Source organism: Rhineura floridana, chromosome 1 (genome assembly GCF_030035675.1).
Source record: "Rhineura floridana isolate rRhiFlo1 chromosome 1, rRhiFlo1.hap2, whole genome shotgun sequence".
Lineage (NCBI taxonomy): Eukaryota > Metazoa > Chordata > Lepidosauria > Squamata > Rhineuridae > Rhineura > Rhineura floridana.
In genome coordinates this window covers 293,545,901-293,564,654 of record NC_084480.1, presented here as the reverse complement: position 1 = coordinate 293,564,654, position 18,754 = coordinate 293,545,901, and the positions used below count along the sequence as shown (strand labels likewise).

Sequence of the window (18,754 nt, the reverse complement as noted above, 5' to 3'; positions counted from 1 at the left end):
TGTGGAGTCGGTATGTCAAACCTTCGACTCTGACTCCGACTCCTCTATTTTTCTACTGTCCGACTCTGACTCCAACTCCTCTATTTTTCTACTACCCGACTCCAACTCCTTCATAAATGGCAAATGTATATTAATTTTTCTACTGTCTGACTCCGACTCTGACTCCTTCATAAATGGCAAATGTATATTAATTATTAATATTAAAACATTAATTTTATTTTGAAGTTGGAGTCAGTACATTTCTATCGACTCTGACTCCACCCAAAATTGCTTCTGACTCCGACTCCACAGCCCTGTTTTATAAGGAACACTCAGGCCATCAAACTCAGTAATGCCAACTGATTGGCTCTCAGGAGAGCAGCCCTTTCCATTGTTGCTATCTAGAATTCTGTAGACTGAATCTGGGGCTTTATGTGTGCAAACCACTGAGTTATTGCCTATCCATCAGAGTATTATTGGAAGGTTTTTAACTGAAGGGTGTGTCATTGTTTTCATTTCTGAAAAGCTCTGTTTCTCTTGGGTACTTTGAAGTTTTTTAAAAAATCACTGCTGCTTTTATCTAGCCCAGGGATAAGAAATTTGTGGCTGTCCTGGTATTGTTTGACTGCAACTCTCATAATCCCTGATGGTTGACCATGCTGACTGGGGCTGATGGGAGTTGAAGTCCTACAACATCTGGAGGACCACAGCTTAGTCACCCCTGTTCTGGGGGTGGGGAATACAGAATCCCATCCTTGATAAAGGCAAATAATAATGTAAAATCTAAAAATAAGCTGTGCCTGTGATGAGTCTCCCTTTTTATCCCAATCTGTTTTTTTTTGCATATTGAAAATCAGTTGTGTCACAAAAAGGTTTCCTGTGCTGATAGCAAAGAGTCCAGCATCTATATTACTTATGCCACACTTATGTCAAACATAGCTGCGGAAGTAATTTCCCCTTGAATGCAAAGACCATTTTGCCAATTTTGGTTGATGTGTCATATCTGTGTTGAAAAGAAGTACAATGCTTGTGCATGTCAAGCAAGACTTACCTCAACACACACATAAATTAATGCTTGTGATCAAAATATGCTGAATATTTATTTTCTCCAAATAATGAATCTGATGAGCTGTGGAGGGTTTATATAAGACATGCATCCTGAACTAGGGAAGGCAGCAAATAAGGGGCACATTGTCACTGTCCAGTGCATGATTCTCAGCTGAGAGTCAGATTGTGTGTTAAAAATTAATACAATCAGGAAAGACTTGTATAAAAATTTAACTATTCTAATGCATTGTCCTTCTTCATCAATTTTGAAAGAGAAAAGAAGAAAAAACGGGTGGGGAACCTTTCGTCAGCCGGAGGGCCACATTTCCTCCTGGATAAGCTTCTGGGGGCCACATGCCAGTGATGGGTAGGGATGGGGGCGGGGAGAAATTTGGTTCAGTTCACATTTAAAGCCAAATTTATCATATTTGCACTTTCCAAAACTTGAGAACTGAAATTCAGCCATCCTTCAAAATTCACACTAATCCGAGTTTTGCAGTGCAGTTCTCCAACTAAGCGATGTTTGCAGGAATGCATCTGAGGGGAAAGTGTGCATAAAAATGAATATATTGGTAAAAATAACATACTAAAATGCATTATATTAGGAGAAACTGCTTGCAAAAATATGTTTATAAGAAATTCACACTAAAATGTTGGAGAATTTTCATGAGGATTTTTCTTAAAAAATTGTAAATTGCTGAAGAAATGTGAAGAACTGAATTTAAGATTAGAAAAATGAGAAACTGAGAGAACTAAAATTGACAGATCCTTTCATCCCTAGTGATGGGCACAGCCAAAGTCAAAAGTGAATACAGCAGTGTCACATTTCAACCACACGAAAGCCAAAGGTTTCTACACATGCACATACACACACATCTGGCAAGTAAAGGACATGATCACAGTTCTTTCCAACCAGGCAAAGCACTTAAGGAGGCATGGAGCAGGGTGAGTGGTAGGTGTGGTCTGAGCAGAGGACATGCCCTAGGCCTTTCCCAACTAGTGGGCCACCAGATGTTGTTGGACCACAACTCCCATCAGCCTCAGCCAGCATTGCCAATGGTCGGGAAAGATGGGAATTGTGGTCCAAGAGCAGCTGGTGGCCCACTAGTTGGGAAAGGCTGCCCTAGGGAGAGTCCTGAGGACCAAGACAGAGAGCTCTGAAGAGCTGCATTCTGCCCCTCTGGGCCAGGGGTTCCCCACCTCTGGAAAAAACCCAATAGTGTTGAGCATCGAGCATGGCTAATTGAATATCCTTGCTGTTGCGAACATATTAATAAGACTCATATTTGCCTGAATAAAAGTTTTGAAACATTAAGAACTTAAGAAGGGCCCTGCTGGATCAGATCCAGAGTCCATCTTTTGTTTTTGTCAAGTTGCTCTGAGACGTTTTCTTTGTATAAAGCGACTGATAAATATCATCATCAATGCCTCCCTATCTCCTTGGGGATAGGACAAAGTAAAGCTGCAATCCTATACACCAGGAGTGGGGAACCTTTGATCCAGAAGTCGAATGCAGCCCTCCAAGTCTCTGGCCGTCAGGATACTCCACACCCCTTCTCCAGCCACACCCCCAACTGATGTTGCTTCACACTCTCACTGAGTGCTTTTGCCTGGCTGGGCTATGTTCCTGAACTCTAATAATGCCTCTTGCTCATATGGGTGGAGGCTAGAGAGGGTTGTGTGAATATATATAGAAGGTGGCCTACTGTACAAAAATTACATTCATTGCTCCATCTGCTTTTGCCTCTGGCTCATCTACCACCGGCAAGTGGCCCCTGGAAGGTTGCCCAAAAGGAACTATGGCCCTCTGGCTGAAAAAAGGGTCCTCACCTCTGATGTACACTCTTAACCTAGAAGTAAGTCCACAGAGTGGCTCCCACTCTGTGGAATTCCCTCCCAAATGATCTCCGTCATGCCGCCGCTATGATGAGCTTCCGCCGGGCCTTGAAGACCTGGCTCTTCAGACAGGCTTTTGGGGTGGGTTAGGTTTATTATATTGTTGAGATTTTAATGTTTTAATGTATTTGTATGTTTTTATTCTGTACGTCGCCCAGAGTGGCTGGACAACCAGCCAGATGGGCGACTAATAAATCTAATTAATTAATTAATTAATTAAATAAATAAATAATGAACTCAGTGGGACTTGCATTTGAGAAGAACGTGCATAGGATCGCACTGTTACTTACTCAAGCCAAAGCCTTATTGAACTCAGTGGGGCTTGTTTCAAAGTGCACATACGTAGGATCAGACTGCACATGAATTAATATTGAATTATCTTGCCTGGCACCTGCAAGACTGATTTAGTCTCACACGAGCTTTTCTACAAAGTGATTGTCCTTATATCAATGCTCCATGCACCTGCTCGGGAAGTAGCGCCTGATGACCTTCGCTTCTTTCTTCACCTGCTTTGTACATCAATCACCACCATGAGCTGGAAAAGAAGAATGCCAGGCAATGTATCCCTCATCCTGCCTCCCCCTGCCCTCTTCAGCATTTCTAATTAAATGAATCTGCACATAGGACTTTATGCAGAGTTTGACTGAGAAGCTCAGAAAAATAAGCTACATCTCATTTCTTTTAAAAGATTTCAAAGCATCCTTTGGCGGTGATGGATGCTTGGAAAGATCAGCAGCATTAGAAAACACAAAAACGCATCCTACTTTCAATGCAAACTACCTCTTCAGGGTACGAATGCAGGGAGAAATTGGATTCAGTTGGCATTTAAAGGTGAATCTACCAAATTTGCACTTTCTGAGACCTGAAATATCCTTCAAAGTACATATTTACCTTAACCTTATGATGCAGTTCTCCAACCAACAAACCAATGTTTACAACAATACATATGTAATGGGAAAGTGTGTATAAAAATAAAATATTTGTGAAAGTAACATACAAAAATTCATTATATAGGGGAAATTGATTGCAAAAAAATATATGCATTAGTCACAGCTGCGTAAAACAATGTGTTTACTAGGAGAAATTTGCATTGAAATGCTGATGAATTTTCATGAGGATTTTAAACAAAACCACCACTTGTTGTAGAAATGTAGAGAACTGAATTTAAGGCTGTGAACACACTTGTCACCAGAGCAAAGCGTTTCCATTAGCCACACCTGGAGGCAGAATGGGTTGATCTGCCTATCAGTTGTGAAATCTCTTTGAAGCTGAATTTTTTAAAAAACGCTCAAGCTGCTCCCACCAAGTTTTAGGGTAAAAGGGGGTGGGGTTTGACTAGCATCATGTGTCCTGTTTTTCAGAAGAGAGAGGTGGAGACGCCCTGGAACTGGCAGGACAGTGAGTGTGTTTCTACCCTAAGAGAGGGAAAAGGAGAAACTGAGGGCTCATCCAGACGACTGCAAAATGTGTGACACGCCGGCTATGTGTGTTCATTATTTTTTGGTCGTCGAAATGATGTCTCACGCTGTTTCGCATTTTCGCGGGTTAAATCTGCTCCTTGCAATACCGGCAAAAATGCGATTTGCTGTTTAAAATCAGGAATCATCCGCTGTGCCTTCAGGAGTTAGGATGCAGTACTGCGGACTTTACAGCTGATGGGCGGTTCTTGGGCGTTTCCCCTTGCCCCTTCTCCTCATTCCAGCCAATCACATATCTGCACTTTTGCGCATGTGCGAGAATAAGCCCGGGAAAATTGAACCAATCATCGCAATGGTGGGGTGTTGGGGGGGGTCTGTAACTACTGCACAGATGCATTTTATTTTTTGCCAGCCTGCAGACTGGGCAGCCGCTCTGGGTGAGATCTGCAATGCACAGCAAGCGAGAAAGGGGGGTGGTCGGTTTCAGCCTGCCTCCAGAAAGCTTTGTCAATTTCATTCTCCGTGGGAAGGAAAGGGAGAAGGAGGGGGGGGTGACACGTTTCTTGCTTTTTTGAAGAAATAAGTGCAATTGCCAGCGTGTGTATCTCCTTAAATATAAATAAAGGCAGAAAAGCATACATTTGTTTAAGCATACTATCGCAAATACAAACAAGGCAGGCGTGAAACCGACCAGCAGCCTTTCCTTCCGAGGCGAGAACTCCTTTACAGCCATATTGTGCTTTGTTACAAAGGGGGAGAGGAGCATATGTAATTTTTTTGCTGACCAATTGGTTGATGGGAGGTTTTAGAGGTGGAGCTTGGAAAAAGCGAAAAGAATGTAGGGGTCTTACTGCTGCGGGTGCGGGTGCAAAAAAGGGTTTTTTTTAATTGGAAAAGAGCGAACTAAAAGGCAAAGTGAGGACTATCAGATGACAAACCGAATATGGAAACCGTGGATTATCCCGCTCCGTTTGGATAAGCCCTGAGAGAACGGAAATGGACCCATCTCTAGTTTGAGAACGTAATTTTGCTGCATACACACCACACATGCAAAGCACATGGCTTCTCCCAAAGAATCATAGGAACTGTTGTTTACCCCTCACAGAGCTCCAATTCCCAGTACCCTTAACAAACTACTGTTTCCAGGATTCTTTGAGGGAAGTCTTGCTTTAAATGTGTGGTGTGTATGCAGCCTTTATCTCAGACATAAATGGGTTTAATGCTGATTGATTCTCTCCAGGAAATCATGAATTCTAGTGTAGGGAGACTATGGATCTCTAAAGAGATCACTCTCAGCACTTTCCTTGACTACAACTCCCAGGAATCTTTGGGAGAAGTCCTGACAATTGCACAAATATAAAACCAATTTAAGTATATAATGTAGATATTCCCAAGTTTCTGTTTTTCCCTTGTAAATACTACTGGAGAAGGAACTTGAGTTTTCATTCTCTTGTGCATCTTCCATTTCACTTCTCCCACGATCACATCTTAGTTGTTGATTCAAAATCTTGTCATCAGTGTACATAAGCATTCTTTTCAGTGGTTTGGTGAAGAATAGCGTCTGTTCCCAGGCAATTGAGGAATTTTTTTCAAGTGCTTGTTCTGTAAAGAGGTTAACTTGAACACATCCTGCCTGAGTTGTCAGCCAAGTTAATAGCTGACGTCTATTAGAAACTGTTTGTAACAGACGGTCTTGTGAAACAAGGCGGGGGAAACATTTTGTGCCATCCAAGATTAAGTGTTGCCAAGTCATAAAAGCGGAAGACAGAATGAACCTTCTTTTTTAAAAAAAGCTATGATCAATTGAACAGAGGAGGATTAAGAGCTGATTCTACTAAGCTCATGGTTTGCTGGTACCATCAAGTCCTGCCCCTCTAATTTCTTCTGTGGAACTGTATTTGTAGCCTTGGGGAAATGCTATCTCCAGTGACCGAAGGACAACATGGAAATTTCCTCTCTGTTCCTATTATGACTGAGGCTGTGCCTTCACAATCTGGTAACTGCTTGGAAACATCTATAGATTTTGGTTTGCTGTCTACTCTGATAAAGCAGGGTTATTGTTTTTGCTAAGGCATTCTGACAAGTTGCTGGATCTTGGAGCGAAATTGCTAAGTTGGCTGTGTGGGGATGGCTAAGGTCTTCAAGCATCTTCTAAATGTCTGTGTCTCAGCCAGCCAACTGCCTTCTTGTGACTGATTAGGCAGTAACTTCTGACATGAAGAATGAATTGTGAGGAGGCTATGGAGGTAGGCAGGAAAAATGCAAGCTGGCCACAGGCAGTTCTAACATGGAGATCTTGGCAAGTGATGGCAAGCTTGCATCTGGGGTAAGGGAGATCTCCTTTTGTATTCGGTTTCTTTGTGTAGCTATAGATAGCTATTTGTCCTAGGGTAGAAACACACTCAGTGTTCTGCTGGTTCCAGTGTGTCTCCACCTCTCTCTTCTGAAAATGGAGGCACACTATGCTAGTCAAACCCCATCCCTTTTTTACTATAAAACGTGGTGGGAGCAGCTTGAGTGTGTGTTATTATTTTTTTAAAATCAGCTTAAAGAGGTTTTGCAGTTGATTGGCAGATCAATCTGTTCCCCTCCAGGTGTGGCTAATGGAAACACTTTGCTGTAGGCGACTAGCACGTTCAGAGCCTTAGCGAGCAGGACGTTGCAAAGTTGAGTGTTTATGTTCAGGGTTCCAGCAAGCCAGCTGTCCCCTCCTTTAAGATAGACAATCCACTCTCCTCTTTCTGCGTTTGTTTACACACACACACACACACACAAAATGTGATCACTGAACATGCTCAGGCTTCATTGGGCTGTTGTGGTTTGGTTTTGGTGTCCCCATCAGGGTTTTTTCCTGAAGATTTTTATACTTCTGCAGACCTACTGATACCTTGCCTCTAGTGATGGACAGCACAGTTCCACATGCAGCTGCTATTTTGGGTGATGGTGAAACTTTTGATCCTACACAAGATCTTTAGTTCAAATGTACATCTGATACTTACATGCATGGAAAAAATGTTTCTGGCAGAATGAGCTGGGTCTTGCAACTGTACAGATGTATACTTTCCATGTGACTGTTTTGGGGGAGAGGTTTACACCAGCCTTAGGTATATAGTTTATTTAAAAATATCAGAGGGGTGATAGGAAAGAGGATTACTTGCAACCAATCCTTTCATTGTCTGCAGCAGAATTCAAAAGCCTGGCTTAGTTACTGGTATGTCTAAAGGTCATTAATAATAGGAGTCAAGAGGAGGAATTGCTGTCTGTGCCAAGTCCACTTTGTTCCCATGATAAGCAGCCTGATGTCTGTGAAAACTGGAGGGCTTAAACAATTTGGGTTAAAATGGAAGAGCGTATGGCTGAGTGTAGCTTTCAGGTCTGGATCCAAGTTTGAGGGGGAGGGCATGGAGAAATGCTGTGGGCCCCCCCATCTCTATTGGTAGAGGAGATAAGTCCTGGCAGATTTATCTGCTGGCAGTACCAGGCAGCCTCAGACTGCAGTGATCTTAGCAGCACTGGATCGCTGTGGCCTATCAGTTTTAAATGCCCACAATGCCCTGTGTTGAAGGATTTGTGGGAGATTAAAATGGCAGCTAGGGACCCATGGTCCTGCTTAGATGTACTGCCTTCAAGTCAATTCCGACTTATGGCGACCCTATGAATAGGGTTTTCATGAGGTTGAGAGGCAGTGACTGGCCCATGGTCACCCAGTGAGCTCCAGGGCTATGTGGGGATTCGAACCCTGGTCTCCCAGGTTGTAGTCCAACACCTTAACCACTACATCACACTGACTTTCTTGTCCTGCTTAGAGTGCTGAGCTGGAAAAAGGAATTAAAAAGGGACATGGTACAGATACCAGTAGTGAGCCCTAGCAGGGAGTTGGGGCCCTATAGCTGCCCCAGGATGTTGGGAGCTGATGCCAGCCCTAGTAACTTTGTGAAACATACATATCTTGAAATAAAACTGAATTCCATTGTGGACTCCGTGCTACATATTTCTGAATATAAAGCATGCAGTGATTTAAATTTGGGAGAATGTAGCTCTTACATAAGAAGAAGCTGGTGGATCAGGCCAATGGCTCATCTAGTCCAGCATCCTGTTCGCACAATGGCCAAGCAGATGCTCATGGGAAGCTTGAATGCAGGACCTGAGAGCAAGAGCACTCTCCCCACCTGCAATTCCCAGCAACTGGCATTCAGAAATATACTGCTTCTGAGACTGGAGATAGAGCATAGCCATTGTGGCTAGTAGCCATTGATAGCCTTGTCCTCCATGAAGTTGTCTAATCCTCTTTTAGAGCAATCGAAGTTTGTGGCCATTGCTACTTCATGCAGGAGCAAATTTCGTAGTTTAATTGTGCATGTTTTAATGATGCAAAATGCTGGCTTAATTTGGAAAACTATCATCCAGCGATGTAAGCTTGGGATGATATAACCACTACATAAAGCAAATGACACTGTCTCTGTAATAATTAGAATGAATCGACTTGAAGGCATATAACAACAAACAACAAACAGTTTTGGGAAATCCATAGATTGGATCTAGTAAGTCAGCGATAAGAACCTGCGACCCTCCAGATGGTATATGGACTCCAGATCCCTACAGCCTTAGCGCAGGAAGGGTGGGAGTTGTAGTGGGAGTTGCGGGCTTCCCCCAGGCACCTGGTTGGCCACTGTGAGAACAGGATGCTGGACTAGATGGGCCACTGGCCTGATCCAGCAGGCTCTTCTTATGTTCTTATGTTCTTATGTCCAACAGCATGTGGAAGGCTGCAGGTTTCCAATCCCTGCACAAAGCAAACTCTTAGGAAGCAAAGGAAGCCCTAAACAGTCCAGGGCCTGGTTGCTTCAGGGACCATCTGCCCCATCTCAATTTCCATGGGCTTTAAGATCTGCCTCAGCAAGTGAGCACAATGGACAGGGGCTTCTTCATAGTGGTGTCAAGATGTCGGCATACTCCCTCTGTAGAGATTTGCCTGGCTGCCGCTTTGTTATTTTTAGGGGGAAACAGAAAAACTGTCAGAAAAACTTCAGAATTTTTAGCTCTGTTGTTGTTTTTAAGGACTGCCAGTTTTAATGATTGTGGCTACTTTCTAATCTTAGATACATTCACCCTTTAGTGTTTTTTCCCCTTTCTCGGTGTAGTGAGTATTAATTGAAAACTGTTGTGTATCCCAACACCCTGTAGCTCTCTTTTTAAGAGCACTTTGATCTGCCGCAATTATTAGATGATCATATTTAAGCTGAAATCTTGTTCCAGCAAGTCCACTGAACTCAGTGGCATTTAATTCTGGCTGAGTAGATAGATGTGTACAGGATGGCATTGTTCATTCCACCATAAAAACCTTGCCTGCTTATTTTTGCATTTGGAAATTCTGTTATAGGGACAGGGAGGGGGGGATATTTGGAGACTGCAGGTTCAAGAGATGAAATAGAACAGCCTCCCCAAAGCTGGTTCCTTTGAGATGTTTGGAACTAGATCAACCATCCACACAAGATGACCTGGCCATACAAATCAGTGTGTGTAAATCAGCAAGCCCTTGGTTTGAATCTTGATTCTCCCATGAATTTACAAGGTGGCCTGAAGTGCGTCACTCTCCTTCTGTTCCTCTCTCATCTAAACTATGGGATGATAATATTGACCTACCTTAGAGGAGTGTTGTACACATTGCAACAAGATACTGTTGAAACTCTAATCTAAAAGTGCTATATAAAGTGTTGTTATTGCATGGGGACAGGCTGCACTTGCTACATGGTGACAAGAGATACTGTACATGTTTCAAGGTACTTTATTTTATAATACTGCTTTATATCTGTTTATTTGAAAACGAGTGGTACTAAATCAGCTGCAAGTGTTCAAGACCCTCTTTGTTTACTTTGACCAGATTGTCAGGAAGCACTTGTGTACTGCCTTCAAAAAAAAAAAAAGTATTCTCCATTGACTCCTGCAGAATGGTTTCCCTTGGGAATTTTCTTGTGAAGCTCTTCTGCTCACCCCTCCGGAGGAATCTCAGCTCCTCCTAAGCAAGGGGAACCTAGAAAACGTGCTGTAGGTCTTGAAGCCCTTCCCTTTTGCTAATGAAATACGATTCCCTGCCATGCAATCACTTGTTGTTGCCAACACCTGCTCTTGTTTACTTTGACTAGACTGTCAGCAATCACATCTAGCCTATGACTCTCATAAGCCATTTCCAAACTTCAAATGTTTTCTAAACTTGGTTGCACACTATTCAAGCATGTACTAAAGATAATAATCTTGGACAGAAGAATTTTTGGCAGACTAGAGAAATCCGTGTAGATTTCACTCTTTGGGCATTTTTCCAAAGTATTTCTGGGAACTACTTGCCTTTTAAAACAATTTGATAAAGATGCGTCCGGATGGATACTCATCCTTTAGGTCAGGGGTGAGAAACCTCAGGCGCAAGAACAAACATGTCCCTCCAGGCCTCTGTTATCTGGCCTTGGGGACTCTGTCTAGGCCAAACCTCTTTCCCAGGCCAGACTCCACATGGGCCCTGCTCTGCTCAGTCCTTCAATGCTTTTGCCTAGTTAGAACCTGTCGTTGAATGGGGATAATGCTTCTCTGATAAAGGATGGAAATACAGGTTTTGAGGGGGGTTATATGTATATGTAGAAACCTCCGACTTTTGCCTCCAAGAGGTCTTCCGTATCTTTAAAAGTTGTGTAGGAGGAAGGGGGAATTTCACCTTGTGGTTTTTCCCATTACTAGGGTTGCCATATTGCCCGGTTAGCCAGGTTTTACCCGGATTCTTTGCATGCCACCCAGCGCCTGTTTAGCCCCTTAGGTGGCCCGGATTCTCAGCTTTAATTTAAAAAAAAGTTAAGTTTCTAGGTGGTCCAGTTCTCGAGATATGCATAAAAACATCAGCCGCACCCCGACTGTTAAATCTTTCTTTAAACAGTACTGTATAGCACTTCAGAGCTTTAACCCCACCCGTTCAGGATTGCAGCCGATCAGTGAAGCCAAGGTTGTGTTTCAGTTTGATTGACCTGAGGCAGTGTCTAGAAAACCTCATTGCAATGCCAGAAAATGGTGGTTTCCCCCCCCCCGTTTATCTGAAAATCTCATAAATTGGGTAAGTATATACATTTCAGGTTTTTTTCCCTCTTGTGTGCAGGAGTCAGATCCTGGGCAGTGTTTTGAAAACCTTCCCAATACTTTCTTTTGTAAAAGCAATGCTAATCCCATATGCCCAGAGTAGATCCCATTGAATTCAATAGGACTTACTTTTGAGTAATATGCAAATTAGCCTGCCCTGATTTGTGGAACTGGAATATGGCATCCCTACCCATTACAGAGTTGCAAGAAAACCTGCACTTGGCTGAATTTTCTCTTCTCTTAAAGATACAGAATCATTCTCAGGCCGTGAGCTTGGCAACCCTAGACCTCCTTCATGTGAGGCAGATGCTCTACCACTGAGCTGTGGCCCTTCCCCAATATAGCCTATTGTGCAAACGGTAAGAGTAATCCTTTGCTCTGCCTGCTTTTTGCCTCTGGCCCTACCCACCAATGGCATGTGGTGCCTGGAAGGTTTCCAATGAGGGAATGTGGCCTTCAAGCTGAAATAAGTTGTTTACCTCTGCCTTAAGTTCAGGGGATGTTGTTGTTTTCAACCAGAGTAAAGTATTGGGACTCTTGGATAAAAGACAAGAATTGTATGTAAAAATAATATCCTGGCCAGCTTTAGGGACTGGGCACCCCTGCAGACTGGTGTTTTATTGCAGGTGTGTTTAGCAACATGTTCGTTCATTCATTCATTCATTTATGAATGTTAAGAACATAACCCCCTATCCCACATCAAGCTCAAGTAAAATCTGGTTTTCATAGGAGCTAGGTTTGCGCAGCACTGTTTAGATGACCATTGTGTCAGTCATGAAGCCACATTTTCATCCCCCCCTCCCCCTGATCTCAAAGGAAGGCTGTATACAGCACTGTCTGGCTATCCTTTGTGTAAATCATAAAACTAAATGTTTACCCCTGTCTCCTACTGGAGATGAAGGAGATTTGCCCCCTCACATATTATTCAAGGATAATTATTTCTCTGTGTTTATTCCCTTTTTATCGCTCGATGTTACAGGACAGAGATTTTTGTGTGTGTCAGTGAACCAGATGCCATTCTTGTGTCAAATAAAGGGAGATTTATATCAGTCCACCTTTTCAATATGTCTGATTCACAAATTGTCACCAGGCAGCAGCAGGTTAAGCTATTCATAGTGGCTTTTTTTTTTTTTACAGTCCATAGATGACCAAGCAACCACCTGCTGCCCCCAAATTGCTCTCCCTCCCTCCCCTTTTTTAAATGTAGGCACAGGATGTCTGTACCACTGAAAACAAAAATCTGATTTACTATTGCAGGGCTTACATGCTTTCTTAGCTGGATGGTGTAACAACAAATAATAAAATTTTAAAAATGATTCTCTGCCATCTGTGTTTAATCTGACAAATAACCTTTCTTGTGGCATATTTTTATTTTATTTTATTTTGGTCTCCTGTTTTTCAGATGACACGGGTTGCCCCAGTAGCCAGTCAGTATCTCCAGTTAAGACTCCTCCTGATACTGGAAACAGTCCAGTTGGTTTTTGTACAGGCAGTGATGGAGGGGACTACACGAGAAAGAAATTTAATTTGGGAACAATGGGGGACGGAACTCAACAGACGGCTCGATATAAGAAGGAAACAAAGACAAGCTCCATAAAACCGGGTAAGATCACTTTTGGATCTTTGCACTTGTCGATGCTGCCTTTGTTTTTGTGATGATGGTAAATCCACTCGTAAATCAGATGCTTAGTCTGCGTTTACAGATATATGTGGACTGCTAAATCTTTGCATTTTTTTAGATGCAATGGTGTTAAATATTTTAAAACCATACTGACAAATAGCATAACAGGCCCAAACATAAAACAAAAAATGTGAACCACAGTGTTGTTATTTTTTAAAAACAGAAATTTTAAAAAAGGTGAAGCTATAATCATTTGAAGCCTGGGGGGCAATATCTGTAAGATCGGAAGGTGTTTGAACACTTTGAATGAAATACAAAATTCCTTTCAAGCCTTCTAGGAACTGCATTTATTTTTGTCATTGTTTTGTCATTGTCTCATCATTTGGGGATGATTTGCTGCTGGGATAAAAAGGTTCCTTTTGTTTCTGTTTTGAAACGCCTGATGCTAACTTACAAACTGACACATTGTTTGCTTTTTTCTCATTTGTATATTAGCTAATTACCTTGGATTTCTTCCAAATTTTATTTTGTGGTGTTGACTGGCTTCTGTTGACACTGTTCCATTTAAAAGCACTAATTTGAATAGAAAATGTAAGTGAAAAAAACACACAACTTCAACATTTTAAGGGTGCTGTATAAAATATGGAGGTGAAGAGAGCCCCCTCTTTCTTTTTTTTTTTACAATAATTTTTATTCAAATTTTCATAAAACATACAAAACAAAGTCATAAAACATTCAAAGACAAAAAAACAAAACAAAACAAAAATGATTAAACAAAAAAATAAAATGTTGACTTCCCATTTGTCACCAATCAAATCAGTTATAAGTCTACAATATATAACAATCCTGTCTCTTAAATCATATTATAAAATCACTTTCCTCCAGTAGTTATCTTAATTAATCATCAAATCTCATAAACATTACTTTATTCTTTCCACAAAAAGTCAAAGAGAGGTTTCAATTCTTTAAGAAATATATCTATCAATTTTTCTCCAAATAAACATATCGATTAATCCATCTCGTTAATAATAATAATAATCTTATTGTCATAACCATAGTCCAAATAAACATATCGATTAATCCATCTCATCAAAGTCTATTAGGTCCAATAATTTCAATAGCCATTATTCCATTATCCCTATTAATTTCATCTTCCATCTTCAATAGTCCTGTTAAGTCCAGTAATTTCAGTGTCCAATCTTCCATTATCAGTATTCCATAATAATCTTGCTGTCATAGCCATAGTCATATAATAAGAGTCTGATGGGAATTTCCTCTATCCCAAATATTTTCTTGCCAGCCATTCTGAATAAGTTGCTGAAATGCTGTTGTAAAGTCATATCTCTGTTCTTCTTTTTTACAAAATGCACTGGCTCATCTCTTGAAAGTTTTTCCATTGTCACATGGCTGCAGTTAATTCCATAGATTTTCACTATATCAAACTCCATCACGTCATTCCAGTCCAGAAGATTATCCAAGCCATTGATAACTTTATCTCTAATATCTTCATTAATTTCTTCAGAGATAACGTTAAATTCCAAACAGTAGATTTTATTTCTAATATCCATAAACTCCAGATCTTTTTCCAATTCCACATTTGTTCCAATCTCCAGGGCTTGTATCTTCCCTTTATTTTTTCTTTTCTCATCTCTGATCTCATTCTCCTCTCTCACAGGATCCCCTATTCCTTTGAGCTCCTGCGTCATTTTGCTCAGTTCCATTTTCAGCTCCTTACTACCCTGTCGCAGGGTTTGTTTCGTTATCTCAATCTCATCCATTATTTTCTGAAACATAATTACTTCCAGATTCTCAGCCACTTTCTTAGTTGCCATTTTTAAAACCACGAAAACAAAGCAAAACAAAAATAAAGAAGAACCACTTCTTATTTCAGCAACAATTGGGTTAATATTCCAGGCTTGATGACATCACAGTATAAACAGAGCAGCCTGCCTTATCTCTCTATGTTCAAGAATACAAAACAAATTTAGTTCCCAGCATCAAAACAGTTAGTGGCGTCGTGAAGAAGCAGATTCGTCAAAATAAAATAGACCAAAAAGAGAATAGTCCCAGACAATATAACATTCCTCGGAATAGAAATCCCTCTTCTGTTTATTATCTTTAGAATGCACTTCCAGGACAGCTTTTTGCAACAGAAACAGAGATAAGCAGTTAATTTCGTGAATAACAGAGAAGAGTTATAGCTCACCAGAAGTTCTTCAAAGCCGATCAATCTGACAAATCTCCTTTTGCTGCAACAATTTAAACCAAGTAAGAAAAATAATAGAAAGAAGGGTGCTTGCCTGTTAGTCTGTTTTCTCTTTGAAGAAAAGATAAACGTATCGCTTAAAACAGATAGAGCATGTTCGGAAGTCCGTCCGGCATTGTTGGCTGGACCTTTTCTCATAAATTAATGAAATCCAGTCCTCCCAGCAAAAACAGGCTTTTGAGGTTGATCTCTACGTTTCTCCCTGCCCGGGAGAAATTTTATCAGTCAAAAAAAAATGTTCTGACTGATTTATATCTGAATAAGCTTCTTTTGAGGCGGGAGCCCGTCTCAAAAGCAGGCACAAGCGAAGTCACCCTTCCCGGAAGTCGAGAGCCCCCTCTTTTTTAAAAAAATTGGCTGAGAAGTTCATTAAGTTCTATTTTGATCTTCAGCTAACTAAGCATTCACATAATCAGTTTTCCCACAGTGAGTTACCTTTTTGCAAATAATCTCTAGGGGAAATAAAAGTGTGTTCTTATGAATGGCTGTCATGTTTGATTGTATCAAGTATCAATGTTTGGGAGGCAGGAAGGGGGGGAATTATGCTGAAGCCACTTATAAGGCTTCAATCCAATACATATCTACTCAGCTCCATTGGGTTCAGTGGGACTTACTCCCAGGTAAATGTGTATTACTTTGCAGCCTAAATCTGAATGCCGGACATTTCTCTGCTATAATGTGACTGTAAACCGCCTGTGACAAAGAAAAAAATGGTAATAACAAACTAAACACTTAAGTGTTTAGAGTGCTTCACATACTCTTGTTATTTCATTTCAACATGTTAGGCCTTTCAGCTACAAGTGTCCAAGGCAAGTATCAAGACATGCCAATAGCAAATACAAAGGCAAACATAATATTAAAGCAAACCATTTTTTGTTTTACAAAAGACAATCTATAAATACTAACTAGCAGAAACAAAAATCGAAAGCTAATTGGGGAAGCAGAGAAGCCCTCTGGAAGAAGGAGACCAGATTCCCTCAGGGAGGGAGCTGGCCAGCTTTGTTGTGTCGCTATAAAGAAGACCTCTCTCATGTCTGCATACAGCAGCCAGCAGCTGTTTTATTATCCTGGGCCCAGGCCTCTTCAGGGTCAAAGCCAGCACTTCAAATTGGGCCTGGCAACCAATCTGGAGCCATTGAAGGTTTTTTTAAATAGGCATTACATGTGCCATATGGCTGAGACCTCTTAAATAGGCATTACATGTGCCATATGGCTGAGACCTCTTAAATAGGCATTACATGTGCCATATGGCTGAGACCTCTTCTAGGCTCCACCCCCTTTTTGAGAATGACAGTCCGTAAAGAGCCAAACTGAGGATAAGGCAATCAGTGGCTACTAGCTGCAATGGCTATATGCCTTCATGGTTGGAGGCAGTATGCTTCTGAATACCAGTTGCTGGAAACTGCAGGACTGGAGAGTGATCTTCTGCTCATATCCTGCGTGTGGGCTTCTCATATGCATCTGGACGGCCACTGTGAGAACAGGACGCTGGACTAGATGGGCCATTGGCCTGATCCAGCAGGCTCCTCTTATATTCTTCACTCTCTAGTTGGCAGATGGTCACTTCCTCCATGCTCTCTGGCCTCCTGCCTGGTGTGCTCCTTGCGTTGCTGGACCAGCAAGTTAGTATGGGAGGCTTTCAGTTCCTTGGGTCCAGGGGAGGGTCCTAGCTCTGGTTCACTGGGTCCTGCCATTACAGCATCTGGTCCAGGGAGCTTCTGCCTGCCAGCCTCAGGTTTAGTGGCCTCCTAGTCACTAACATCAGGCTCAGAGTCAGGAACCTGCAGCCTATAACTAGGTGTCTTGCTTGCTGCTGAACTCTGGAGTCATGCCACAGATACACCAAGACAGGGATCACTGCAGCTCATCTCCAGGAAAGGCTACAGCTGGCAAACTAGCCCAGACTGGTAAAACAGGCTCATCGCTACCAAAGCTACTTGTACATCCAGGTGTAGTATGAGATCTAGGACATCCCTTGTACCCTCAGGATTTCTTGCACGGAAAATATTGGTCTTGGACTGGAGACAGTTGGGTTTAAACTCCATTCAGCCTTTAAACTCTCAGGGTAACTTTCACCAAATCGGTATCTAAGAACACAGGAAGGTCCATCTAGCTCATTTTTGTCCACACTGACTGATTGGCAGCAGATCTCCAGAGTTTCAGACAGGGGACATTCCCAGCCCTACCTGGAGATGCCATGGGTTGATCCTGGGGTTGATCCAGGATTGATCCTGCATGTGCTGTACCACTGAGCTATGGTCCTTCAAGACCAAATTGGATCTGGGAAACCAGGTGGATGCTATTTATTAAGTTAGTTATTGTAAGAACTGAGAGCCAGTGTAGTGTAATGTTTAGGGTACTGGGTTGTGACCTGGGATACCATGGTTCGAATCCCCACTCAGCCATCAAACGCACTGGGTGACCTTGGGCCAATCACTGTCTCTTAGCCAAACCTACCTCACAGGGTTGTTGTGAGGATAAAATGAGGAGGGGAGAACCATGCACACAACTTTGAGGAAAGGTAGGGTATAAATAGAACAAATAAATAAAGAATAAAATAAATAAGTATCCTTATACAGCCCTTCAGTCATATCCCCAGCCTCAGAAGGAAAGGGAGGGTGCAGCGTGGAGGCAAGATGCAGGGTGGTAGGGCGTTCTTAATCTTTTCCCCACCCTCTGCTTCTCACCTGCATTTCCCTAATGATTTTTTCACAGCTGCAAAAACATGTGTCTGGAAACTCTGCTTGGGAGCAGGATGGGCCGCTGGGGTGGTTACAGCAGTGAGCAGTGGTGGAGGGAGGAGGGATCAAGCACTCCCTCCCGTACCTTTTACTCACCTATTTTTAAAAAAGCCTTTTGGAGGCTATGTGGGTTCAAAGGGGTGGGTGACCTGCCAAACAAACAGTACGGACCTCAAATGACACATGGCATGGGAATTCTGTGGTTTAAGATTTTCATTACTTTAAAACAGCCACAAAGTGGTCAGCATTTGATTGGAAGGGTGGCTGTTTTCCCTGATCTGAATCGCCTTCCCCTTCCCACAAGGTGCTCTTGTGCCCAGAGTGGGAAAATTACTGGATCCTATGTTTCAATCTATGGTTTCATCCAATCTTCTTGGCTTCATACTGTTCAGTGCAAAGTCAATGAGCAATAAGTCACATTGAGTTCAGTTGCATTGCAGCCTTAACTCTCCTTTAGGAATTTGACTTCCATATTTTGAGACTTAGGGTAGAGACACACTTACAGTTCTGCTGGTTCCAATGTGTCTCCGCTTCTCTTTTCTGAAAACGGTCACCTGATGCTAGCCAAACCTCACTCCTTTTTACTTTGAAACTTGGTGTGAGCAGCTCGAGTATATTTTTTAAAGATTCTGCTTCAAACAGATTTTGCAGCTGATTGGCAGATCAACCC

General features: G+C 42.0%; 1 protein-coding gene across 5 annotated transcripts in view; it reads left to right on the top strand.

Moving 5' to 3' along the window:
• The window catches only part of SYBU (syntabulin), a 70,056-nt gene that overhangs the window by 15,499 nt on the left and 35,803 nt on the right, over nt 1-18,754 (top strand). For 4 of the 5 annotated variants that reach the window (XM_061605286.1, XM_061605267.1, XM_061605259.1 and 1 more), the window contains exon 3: nt 12,859-13,059. In XM_061605286.1, coding sequence (XP_061461270.1) covers nt 12,859-13,059 — 201 coding nt within the window. Of the gene's footprint in view, nt 1-6,074; nt 6,337-12,858; nt 13,060-18,754 lie in introns of those variants that run through there. The other variant, XM_061605275.1, reaches the window with a different exon arrangement.